Source organism: Oncorhynchus kisutch, linkage group LG11 (genome assembly GCF_002021735.2).
Source record: "Oncorhynchus kisutch isolate 150728-3 linkage group LG11, Okis_V2, whole genome shotgun sequence".
Taxonomy (NCBI): Eukaryota; Metazoa; Chordata; class Actinopteri; order Salmoniformes; family Salmonidae; genus Oncorhynchus; species Oncorhynchus kisutch.
In genome coordinates this window covers 73,002,496-73,015,614 of record NC_034184.2, presented here as the reverse complement: position 1 = coordinate 73,015,614, position 13,119 = coordinate 73,002,496, and the positions used below count along the sequence as shown (strand labels likewise).

Here is a 13,119-nt window from a genome sequence, read left to right as displayed (position 1 = left end):
ACTTTGCCTGTTTGATGGTTCGTCGGAAGGCATAGAGAGTCCTGCTCCTTGAAAGTGGCAGCGCTACCCTTAAGCTCAATGCAGATGTTGCCTTTAAACCATGGCTTCTGGTTGGGGTATGTACGTATGGTCACTGTGGGGACCACGTAATTGATACACTTATTGATGAAGCCAGTGACTGATGTGGTGTACTCCTCAATGCCATCGGAAGAATCCCAGAACATATTCCAGTCTGTGCTAGAAAAACAGTCCTGTAGCTTAGCATCTGCATCATCTGACCACTTCCGTATTGAGCGAGTCACTAGTGCTTCCTGTTTTAATGTTTTGGCTTGTAAGCAGGAATCAGGAAAATTAAATTATGGTAAGATGTGCCAAATGGAGGGCAAGGGAGAGCTTTGTACGCAACTCTGTGTGTGAAGTAAAGGTGGTCTAGAGAGTTTTCCCCCCTCTGCTTGCACATTTAACATGCTGTTAGAAATTAGAGAAAAACGATTTAAGTTCCCGGCATTAAAGTCCCCGACCACTAGGAGCGCCACCTCTGAATGAGCATTTTCTGTTTTCTTATGGCCTTATACAGCTCATTGAGTGCAGTCTTAGCGCCAGCACCGGTTTGTGGTGGTAAATAGACAGCTACAAGGACATCTACTTTGTGCAAAACACAAGTAATTTTTCCAAAAATTGTTTACAGACAGATTATCTCACTTATAACTCACTGTATCACAATTCCAGTGGGTCAGAAGTTTATATACACTATGTTGACTGTGCCTTTAAACAGCTTGGAACATTCCAGAAAATGATGTCATGGCTTTAGAAGCTTCTGATAGGCTAATTGACATAATTTGAGTCAATTGGAGGTGTACCTGTGGATGTATTTCAAGGCCTACCTTCAAACTCAGTGCCTCTTTGCTTGACATCATGGGAAACTCAAAAGAAATCAGCCCAAGACCTCAGAAAAAGAATTGTGGACCTCCACAGGTTTGGTCATCTTTGGGAGCAATTTCCAAACGCCTGAAGGTACCACGTTCATCTGTACAAACAATAGTACGCAAGTATAAACACCATGGGACCACGCGCCGTCATACCGCTCAGGAAGGAGACACGTTCTGTCTCCTAGAGATGAACGTACTTTGGTGAGAAAAGTGCAAATCAATCCCAGAGCAACAGCAAAGGACCTTGTGAAGATGCTGGAGGAAACAGGTACAAAGTATCTATATCCACAGTAAAATGAGTCCTATATCGACATAACCTGAAAGGCCACTCAGCAAGGAAGAAGCCACGGCTTCAAAACTGCCATAAAAAAGACAGAATACGGTTTGCAACTGCACATGGGGACAAAGATCGTACTTTTTGGAGAAATGTCCTCTGGTCTGATGAAACAAAAATATAACTGTTTGGCCATAATAACCATTGTTATGTTTGGAGGAAAAAGGGTGACGTTTATATGTTTGGAGGCTAAAGGGGGACGCTTACAAGCTGAAGAACACCATCCCAACCGTGAAGCACGGGGGTGGCAGCATCATGTTGTGGGGGTGCTTTGCTGCAGGAGGGACTGGTGCACTTCACAAAATAGATGGCATCACGAGGCAGGAAAATTATGTGGATATATTGACGCAAAATCTCAAGACATCAGTCAGGAAGTTAAAGCTTGGTCGCAAATGGGTCTTCCAAATGGACAATGACCACAAACATACTCCAAAGTTGTGGCAAAATGGCTTAAGGAAAACAAAGTCAAGGTATTGACCTCAAACCTATAGAACATTTGTGGGCAGAACTGTAAAAGGGTGTGCGAGCCAGGAGGCCTACAAACCTGACTCAGTTACACCAGCTCTGTCAGGAGGAATGGGACAAACTTCCCCCAACTTATTGTGGGAAGCTTGTGGAAGGCTACCCAAAATGTTTGACCCAAGTTAAACAATTTAAAGGCAATGCTACCAAATACTAATTGAGTGTATGTAAACTTCTGACCCACTGGGAATGTGATGAAATAAATAAAAGCTGAAGTAAATCATTCTCTCTACTATTATTCTGACATTTCACATTCTTAAAATAAAGTGGTGATCCTAACTGACCTAAAACAGGGAATTTTTACTAGGATTAAATGTCAGGGATTGTGAAAAACTGAGTTTAAATGTAATTGGCTAAGGTGTATGTAACCTTCCGACTTCAACTGTATGTCCCCGATATCTCTGTCTCTTCTTCATGAGAATGATTTGGGTGTCTGAACTAAATCCTTTGCCTCCGACTCATTAAAGAAAAAATCTTCATCCAGTCCGACTCGTTAAAGAAAAAATCTTCATCCAGTACGAGGTGAGTAATCACTGTTCTGATATCCAGAAGCTATTTTCGGGCAGAAACATTACGTACAAAATAAGAAAAAAAACACACAATAGCAGAATTGGTTAGGCATCCGTAAAACGGCAGCCATCTCCTCCGGGAATTGCCCTGAGGTAATTGCTGATTCCAAATTGAGCAAATAATTTAACTAAGAATATGCCTCTATATGTGGCAGGCGTCAGAGCTGTACAATAGGCCATGCATTTGGTTGCAGATACGCCTGTGCTACAACTGTCCACTGGCGTTTCGGCCACAGATTTGCTTGGATAGGTGACAGAAAGTAGTCAATGTCCATGATGTGTTCCGTTTGATTGCTTGTGCATGATGTGATGTAATGTGTGATGTCCTTAGAAAGTGGGCCACATTGATACCATATGGCCATAAAGCAGGACCAGGGTTTGTGGTTTAGATAATGGGTAGGCCTGCAGGAAACGCAGGGCCCAGAGCTGAGTGGTCAAGATAAAAGCTATAGCGTTGGTTTAGCAGACATAAGATGCTCACTTCTAAGTTACCTTTTTACAATTAACCTGTAGTAGTAGTAGTAGTAGTAATTGTAGCCTAGTATAGACCTAGGTCTGATTTAGACATCAATAATACAAAGGCACTATTAAACGATCATGAACTAGTATTATTATATTCCACCATAAATCAGCATTCATATTTTGATCTAGTGAAAAGAAAAGATCACACTCAAGAAAATTCCACAGTCATTCCATATTGAGCAAATCTGAATAGCCTATGTCCTTCAGGGGATAAAGGCTAAACTTGCAGGCTATTCCGTCCCCTTGTCATGTCAATATGATTCATAGGCCTACACTCATAGCAACTTTTTTTTCTATCTATAACCTATCATAAGCTAAAAGGGTTGTTTGGCTGTCCCCATAGGAGAACCCCTTGAAGAACCCAAAAGGGTTATTCAATTGGGAAAGCCAAAGAACCCTGTTGGAACGATTTTTTCTTAGAGTGCATGCTACAATAGATAGGCTACTATAATACACCTATAAACTTTGGCATAATCTGGTCTTGTGTGTAGCAGTGCACTCACTCTTTTGTGACATTAGGCTATGTGGCCAAAGATAAGTTTGAAGTTTAAGTTTAAAAATCTACCAACAGACTCCTGAAATACAGCGCAGTCAATTCTGATATAGACAACTGCCTAAAATTGTGATCTGACCTTATCAAGGCAGTTGACTTTCTCTGTCGGATAGACAATTTTCCCACAGCGCGCGCACGGCGGGTTCATTTTCAAATATGCGTCTTTATTCCACACGACAATAAATCCAATATATTCGTGCGCAATAGTGGTTCAAAACCTGGCAACAGCTCTGTATCATATCCCGAGGTCAAGTCGGTAAAAATAAAGTAGCGCGTCTCTCTCTGAGTGGTGTGTCTCGCAAGTACGTTCGCACAGTCACTATGCTGTCCTGAGTGGATGCCGCATTAAAATTGCACAGACGTAAACTGTGGCTGCTTGTGTGACACAGCACCTACCACGATCCAAGCTGTTTGATTCAGAAACGAGACGACAGCGCCAAGCCAGGACCACATGATGTTCGTGCATTCGTAAAGAGCGAGCGAGCGAGAGAGAGAGAGAGACAGAGCGAAATGGGGATGGATGGAGAGAGAAAGACAGAGAGACGGAGAGAGATATCCTTTAGACCAAAATCCCATTCATTTAACATGCCTGCTTCTTTTTGCCTACATCTGAAAAGCATAGGGGATTAAAAAAACACTGCAAATTAGAATACACCTAAAGACCTAGTCATGATTCAGGCATTTTCACAGATCACATAACCTGTGTAAATGGTTCTCTGCTTTTTTGCAGGTAAATTCATGAACACTTCCATTGTTTAACACCTCTCTAATTTGAAAGGCTGTTGCTTTCAGGGGCAGTTTGGAACACGGTAGTGAGTGTTGCAAACGAGGACAGATTAATTTTACGTGCTATGCACTTCAGCACTCGGCGGTCCCATTCTGTAAGCTTGTGTGGCCTACCACTCCGCGGCTGAGCCGTTGTTGCTCCTAGACATTTCCACTTCACATATAACAGCACTTACAGTTGACCGGGGCAACTCTAGCAAGGCATAAATTTGATGAACTGACGTGTTGGAAAGGTGTCATCCTATGACGGTGGCACGTTGAAAGTCACTAAGCTCTTCAGTAAGGTCATTCTACAGCCAATGTTTGTCTAATCAGATTGCATGGCTGTTTGCTCGATTTTATACACCTGTTAGCAACGGGTGTGGCTGAAATACCCGAATGCACTCATTTGAAGTGTCCACATACTTTTGTATAGATAGTGTATGAATTATATTGTAACACTTACATGTAGACCTTTGTATCTGTAATTAAAAAGTTGTTCGTACAGTATGTCATCACTATTGTGTTGAATGATTAATTCCATTCAGTCATTTTGGATTCAAAAGGCCTATGTAATCACTCAAAGTTTGAATATAAACCAAATTTGACCACATTCACATTTTCTCAGAACACAAATAAATGTGCTTATATTAGTCTATAAGTACATATTTTAGGCTATAAATACATGATGTTATTGCTTTGTTTCCCCTGACCAGGCCCAGATCGGATCAGAAGGAATTTAGGCTACCTGCAGCTGTGGTTGTTATAGGCTGCAGTTGATCAGACTAAGGCACAGATTAATTGTACATGCGTCGACAAATCATGAGGCATTTCAATGTATACATTTTTGGGGGTGGCAGGTATAAACTTTCATATAAAACAGCTTGTTGCAACTCCCCAGTGAATTCACTTATATACTATACCAATTGATTTTACCACATATAGGCTGAATGATTTGCAAGGCATTGATAAAATGAAGCCTGACTTGCTGTAATGTTGTAAGTTAGGCTTACTGTACTTTTATATTCGTATGAGAGGGGTAGTAGGTCTAACTGTTCATTTTTTATAGGCTAACGTTACTTGATGAAGACATGCTGTTAGCAACATGCTGTTAGTGCTTTTGTCCTGAAGCTAAAATGTAATGAGTGTAGCAGCATACAGACGAGAAAATAAACCCTTTATGTCTGCACATGCTTGTGAATTATTGCATTATTCAAAATCGGCAGGTAGCCTGGCGGTTAAGAGCATTGGGCCAATAACCGAGCAGGTAAGGTGGAAAAATCTGCCGTTCTGCCCTTGAGCAAGGCAGTTAACCCCCAACAACAACACGAGCCGCAGACGTTGATTAAGGCAGCCCCATGCTCCTCTCTGATTCAGAAGAAGACACATTTAGGGTTGAATGCATTCAGTTGCACAACTGACTAAGTATCCCCTTTAATATGGTTTGGTTCAGTTTTTCAAATGTGTAATATGGTTAAAATCCTTAAGAGTCTATTGACGCACCCATGCGTCAATCTAAGTAACATAATTTTAAAAATCTCCATAAAAATACACCAGTTTGGGCCTCCCGCGTGGCGCAGTGGTTAAGGGCGCTGTACTGCAACGCCAGCTGTGCCATCAGAGACTCTGGGTTGGCGTCCAGGCTCTGTTGTAACCGGCCGCGACCGGGAGGTCCGTGGGATGACTCACAATTGGCCTAGCGTCGTTAGGGAGGTCTTGGCCGGTAGGGATGTCCTTGTCTCATCACGCACCAGCGACTCCTGTGGCGGGCCAGGCGCACTGCGCGCTAACCAAGGTTACCAGGTGCACAGTGTTTCCTCCGACACATTGGTGCGGCTGGCTTCCGGGTTGGATGTGCGCTGTGTTAAGAAGCAGTGCGGCTTGGTTGGGTTGTGTATCGGAGGACGCATGACTTTCAACCTCCGTCTCTCCCGAGCCCGTACGGGAGTTGTAGCGATGAGACAAGATAGTAGCTACTAAAACAATTGGATACCACGAAATTGGGGGTAAAAAACATAATACAAAATATGCCAGTTTAAGCTAGAGATATCAGTTTTTGGGCTACGTCTCAATCCACCTCACCGCCTATGTCTATGCCATCCTGAAAATCGGTTTTGTCACATACACATGGTTAGCAGATGTTAATGCGAGTGTAGCGAAATGCTTGTGTTTCTAATTCCGTCATTGCAGTAATATCCAACGAGTAATCTAACCTAACAATTTCACAACAACTACCTTTACAAGTGTAAAGGAATGAATAAGAATATGTACATAAAAAAATGTATGAATGAGTGATGGTATAGAACGGCATAGGCAAGATGCAGTGGATGGTATAGAGTACAGTATATACAGTGCCTTGCGAAAGTATTCGGCACCCTTGAACTTTGCGACCTTTTGCCACATTTCAGGCTTCAAACATAAAGATATAAAACTGTAATACTTTGTAGCGCCACCTTTTGCTGCGATTACAGCTGTAAGTCGCTTTGGGTATGTCTCTATCAGTTTTGCACATCGAGAGACTGAAATTTTTTCCAATTCCTCCTTGCAAAACAGCTCGAGCTCAGTGAGGTTGGATGGAGAGCATTTGTGAACAGCAGTTTTCAGTTCTTTCCACAGATTCTCGATTGGATTCAGGTCTGGACTTTGACTTGGCCATTCTAACACCTGGATATGTTTATTTTTGAACCATTCCATTGTAGATTTTGATTTATGTTTTGGATCATTATCTTGTTGGAAGACAAATCTCCGTCCCAGTCTCAGGTCTTTTGCAGACTCCATCAGGTTTTCTTCCAGAATGGTCCTGTATTTGGCTCCATCCATCTTCCCATCAATTTTAACCATCTTCCCTGTCCCTGCTGAAGAAAAGCAGGCCCAAACCATGATGCTGCCACCACCATGTTTGACAGTGGGGATGGTGTGTTGAGGGTGATGAGCTGTGTTGCTTTTACGCCAAACATAACGTTTTGCATTGTTTCCAAAAAGTTCAATTTTGGTTTCATCTGACCAGAGCACCTTCTTCCACATGTTTGGTGTGTCTCCCAGGTGGCTTGTGGCAAACTTTAAACAACACTTTTTATGGATATCTTTAAGAAATGGCTTTCTTCTTGCCACTCTTCCATAAAGGCCAGATTTGTGCAATATACGACTGATTGTTGTCCTATGGACAGAGTCTCCCACCTCAGCTGTAGATCTCTGCAGTTCATCCAGAGTGATCATGGGCCTCTTGGCTGCATCTCTGATCAGTCTTCTCCTTGTATGAGCTGAAAGTTTAGAGGGACGGCCAGGTCTTGGTAGATTTGCAGTGGTCTGATACTCCTTCCATTTCAATATTATCGCTTGCACAGTGCTCCTTGGGATGTTTAAAGCTTGGGAAATATTTTTGTATCCAAATACGGCTTTAAACTTCTTCACAACAGTATCTCGGACCTGCTTGGTGTGTTCCTTGTTCTTCATGATGCTCTCTGCGCTTTTAACGGACCTCTGAGACTATCACAGTGCAGGTGCATTTATACGGAGACTTGATTACACACAGGTGGATTGTATTTATCATCATTAGTCATTTAGGTCAACATTGGATCATTCAGAGATCCTCACTGAACTTCTGGAGAGAGTTTGCTGCACTGAAAGTAAAGGGGCTGAATAATTTTGCACGCCCAATTTTTCAGTTTTTGATTTGTTAAAAAAGTTTGAAATATCCAATAAATGTCGTTCCACTTCATGATTGTGTCCCACTTGTTGTTGATTCTTCACAAAAAAATACAGTTTTATATCTTTATGTTTAAAGCCTGAAATGTGGCAAAAGGTCGCAAAGTTCAAGGGGGCCGAATACTTTCGCAAGGCACTGGACATATGAGATGAGAAATGTAGGGTATGTAAACATGATATAAAGTGGCATTGTTTAAAGTGGCTAGTGATACATTACATCAAGATGGCAAGATGCAGTAGATGGTATAGAGTACAGTATATACATATGAGATGAGTAATGTAGGCTATGTAAACGTTTTATTAAGTGGCATTGTTTAATTGTGGCTAGTGATACATTTATTACATACATTTTTCCAGTGGCTGGAGTTGAGTCAGTATGTTGGCAGCTGCCACTCAATGTTAGTGATGGCTGTTTAACAGTCTGATGACCTTGAGATAGAAGCTTTTTTTCAGTCTCTCAGGTCCCTGCCTGCCTGTCTGCAGTGTCCAAACGGTTTGGCCTAAAATCCATTATCACGACTCTATGGAAAGGGGAGATTATCATGAACACGACCCCCACAAGTGACACGTCTGAAGGCAACCCATACAAACTAATGGAAGTATGGAGGTAGTTAGTTTGTGCCAACAAATATAAGGGATTAAATGTGTGAGCTTTCTTATATCTCCTAGATATAGGACAGACACTTCAAAACCTTATTCCTTATTCTACATTTGTGTACTATTTTTTTGTTGCCATCTACGAATGTGTTGTTCAGTGCATTTCTATGCGGTAGTAAAGGCCAAATTCATTATTTTATATATCTAATTGATCAGCGGTTGTCAAAGCTGAAATTAGTGCAACAGTCAGGCGTTTAAAGTATACTCAATTTTCGAAATATCACATAGTATAACACGTTATTCTTCCGCATACTCAAATCGAATACTATTTAGGATGCAAGTACGGGTATTCGGACATGACCAGGGTCTCAATTTACTGTTGAGAGTTAGAATAGTTGAATACACAATGTGTACGTTCGAAATTTGGTTGTGCATCAGCAGTTTCCCTTGTTTTGCCAGTCACAGAGAGAGAGAGATGGGAAGGAGAGAGACCAGACTAAGCAAATGAAATGCAACACAAGCTTAATTATTTAATTAAAGCACTGTTTAAAGCTGATGGATAGGCTACAATTGTTGTCAAAGGCCACTAAAACGAAGCACGTTGTGACTTGTTTATGTTGTGTCAAATACCAAGCATCATATGAACGGTTATCTTTGCATCAATTATCTTCACAATATTTAATTTAAAAAACATTCTCTTTGCAATCTTTTCATTTAAAAATGCTCATAATTCACAATCATAATCATTGTTTCCAACTGAGTGGCGATCGTTAATCTGTAGACCAGCATCACAACTGTATCAGCACAGGCACAACATTTCACATGTTCATTTGTGTAAAGAGAAAGAGACTGGCAGCCTTACATAACACATTCAGTGGGAAGAAGAAGATCAAAGGGTCCCATCCTAGAGTTTTTGTTCATATGATTGCAAGTTAGTCATGAACTATAGCTCCGCCCACATAGCCTGCACAACAACAGCTCTATAAATCCTGTGTCATACTCTTTTTGGCCAGACAGAATAAGATACATGGGCTGAGGACAACGAGGGCTATGTGCTTGCGGTCTCCACGGAGGACGTATGTAAAGTCATTGAAACCTATTAACCCTCGCAAGGCTGCCTGACCAGACGGCGTCCATAGCCGCGCCCACGGAGCATGAGCAGATCGGCAAGTTGTCGTGTTTTCAAACTCTCACTAGCTCAGGCCGTTATCCCCACCTGGTTCAAGATATCCACTATCATTCTCCTGCCCAAAAGAGGGAAAGTAACTGAACGACTAGCACTCACTTCCGTCATCATGCTGTGGTTCGAGAGGCTAATCAAAAATCACATCATCTCCTCCCTCCCCGACCCTCTCCAATTCACCTTCCGCCCTGACAGATCCACGGAAGATGTAAACACCATTGCAATGCACACTGCCCTCACCCACCTGGACAAAAGGAATGCATATGAACAGGAATGCCTGTTCTCTCCGCTTCTATCACTCAGACACGGGCAGTACAGGAGCATCATGGAAAAAAACCCGGAAAGAATGGCTAATAGCTTCTACCCCCAGGCCATTAAGCTGCTGAATAGGCATTGTTTAATTTACTTCTCTTTGACCTGCACTGTTGGAGCTTAAAAAAGGCCACTGTACCACGAAAATACATTTGCGACCCTGTACATGTTATAAAGAAACTCTACCAACCATCTACACATACTGAGACATAGGGGTGCCGTTTTGCTGGCTCGGATGCTTTCTCCGGTGAGATTAATGTGTCTTGCTATCGGCGGGAGTCTTTGTCAAACTATCAATATTAAGAGACCCCCCCCCCAAAATTGGACTTTTGTTCAAATTAGAGGAGCTCATGTCTTTAGCTTCCCAGTAGAGGAGGTCATGTCTCTGACTTCTTTTTAATTGGTCTATTGATTGTAACAGGCTGCACTTGTTTCAATTGTTTGGTGAGTGCATTAAGAGGCCAGACCAGAGCAGCAGTATCCCTAGGCATTCAAGATGTCAGAAGCAGAACTGTCTACTTAGATTTTTTTTTTATAGCCAATTTAAAATCAAGACAAAGCAAAAGTCTATCCCTATATTATTTTAAGCCGTCTGTCCCTAAGACTTTAATTTGTAATTTGACTCATCACCACTGGTGTAAAAGTACTTAAGTAAATATAATTTTAAGTACTACTTTAGTCGTTTTTTTTGGTTATCTATACTTTACGAAGCACACGTGCTTTGTAAATTATGTCCGAATGTTGGAGAATGTTGCCCTTAAATGAAAAAATATGAAAAAAAGAAAATGGTGCAGTCTGGTTTGCTTAATATAATACATTTGAAATGATTTATAATTTTACTAAGTATATTTTTGCAATTACATTTACCTTTTGTACTTGAGTATTTTAAACCAAATACTTTTTGACTTGTTTACTGGGTGACTTTTACTTTTGTCATTTTCTATTATGGTATATTTAATTTTACTCAAGTATGACAATTGGGTACTTTTTCCACCACTGCTCAGCACTCATTACACGGCACTGTAGCCCATGATAGCAATGCCAGGTTCAGAGACGGTAGAGATGATGTTCTCCATAAATATCACGGATGTGGTGCGCCCCCGAGTGGCTAATAATGGTAAAATCATTGCGACTGATACATTGTATACGTCAGTCTTAACGTGTCGTTCAATAGTTAAAATTACAGCATCTTCCTATTTGCGTGTCTCGGAAATAGTGTCGTAAAAATCAGGGAATTAATTTTACTGGTTCAGTCTGTCCTGCTATTAGATTCAACACAATAATGAGGTTTCAGCTTTTTGAGATATCCCATAATGCACTACCAATTTCTACAAATAACATAACAAATATTTCTCAAAATATTGCATCTATTTCAGCGAGCAATCATTATACTAACTGCAATGGTGGAACACATGTTTTCGTATAAGGTTTCTACAATGTCACTAACCATGATTAAAAACTATATTTGTTCATGTCTATATAAATACGTATTGCGCTATGAACAGCAATTGACTGGTCCGATTGTAGTGGGTACAAACGATTCATAATGTTCAGTCAGTTACGTAGAGTCCACATTTGTGACCCCAACCTGCTCACTACACAACTTGACTAGTCTTTTGGAAAACAGAAGATGTGTTTCTCGTAACTTGCATATACACATATCTATTATCACACATCTTGTAATACTTTCTAGTTGTAACTATTTTATTTTTATTTGACCTTTATTTAACTAGGCAAGTCAGTTAAGAACAAATTCTTATTTTCAATGACGGCCTAGGAACAGTGGGTTAACTGCCTGTTCAGGGGCAGAACGACAGATTTGTACCTTGTCAGCTCGTGGGTTTGAACTTGCAACCTTCCGGTTACTAGTCCAACCCTCTAACCATTATACAAAAATATTTGCCTGAACTCAATCTAACAAAATATAACTAGACCAAAAGCAATATATGACAACCCAACTAACGAAACACAACTCGGATTTCACTAATATTTACTGTCCAATGAACTCTTGTTTTATGGAATCATGAATATTCAGAATAATTCCCAGCGTACACCGCGTCCGTACAGTTGTGAATGCACATTTCTAAATTACCTGCAATAAACAGTATTTCACTCAAAGCGTGGATATATTACATTAATATACGATATTCTGCACACTACGTGAGAAATGTATAATCACAAACTATCACCCAAAGCATCGAATCCATGCTACCATATAAATAACTACCATCTTAATAATGTGCAACAAAACAAAAAAGTTTTCCTGGTTGGTCCGAACTCAGTAGAAATTACACTTGATTGGTTCAGTCAGTTTAAGAAATTCTGGTTTCTTCTCTGCACTCTCCCACTGTAGACTTTGGCTACCTTTTTGCTTGGCAAACATTCTTATGTTACCACTATCCAAACACATTAAATAGCATTAGAAAAGCATACAAGATACTGATCGCTGCAGCTGTACACAGCCCATCTGTAAATAGCCCATCCAACCAACAACCTACCTCATCCCCATATTTTTTTTCCAGTATTTCTACTTGCACATCCTCATCTGCACATAACATAAACTCACTCACATTTGTAAGGAATGGGGTTAGCGTATGTTATATCACTCCTGTGTAAATTGCTAAATTGTAATTACTTTGCCACTATTGGCCTATTTATTGCCATACCTCATTTGCACACACTGTATATAGATTTTTCTATTGTATTATTTACTGCGTTTCTTTATACCATGCATAACTCTTGTTGTTTTTGTCGCACTGCTTTTCCTTATCGTGGCCAGGTCGCAGTTGTAAATGAGAACTTGTTCTCAAATGGCCTACCTGGTTAAATAAAATAAATAAAAAACAAGCATTTCCCATTTTCCAGTAATCTCTGTGTGTATTTCTAAGGTCCTTCTGTGTGTCTAGCACCAACTATGTACGCATCCATCTAAAAACAACAATAGTCATATTCAAATGAATCTAGGGACCCAAAAAAAGACAAAAATGATTTCCTTTGCAAAATAATCCTGTGGTTATTTAATTTGTTGCACTATCGAACACAACCTAACTGCCGACAAACTATGCCTATGCTATTACAAGATACCATGCATTGTAGACTGGTAGCACATCTTTTGCAAGGGGTCATTT

General features: G+C 40.6%; 1 protein-coding gene across 12 annotated transcripts in view; it reads right to left on the bottom strand.

The window, feature by feature from the left end:
• Nucleotides 1-3,975, bottom strand: part of LOC109899286 (LIM zinc-binding domain-containing Nebulette) — a 111,590-nt gene extending 107,615 nt beyond the window's left edge. For 11 of the 12 annotated variants that reach the window (XM_031836281.1, XM_031836284.1, XM_031836282.1 and 8 more), the window contains exon 1: nt 3,509-3,819. Coding sequence is in view for 1 of the 12 variants with exons in the window: in XM_020494374.2 (XP_020349963.1) it covers nt 3,509-3,577 (69 nt within the window). In the remaining 11 variants the exon portion in view is untranslated. Of the gene's footprint in view, nt 1-3,508 lie in introns of all 12 variants that reach the window. The other variant, XM_020494374.2, reaches the window with a different exon arrangement.
• Between the last annotated feature and the right edge of the window lie 9,144 nt (nt 3,976-13,119).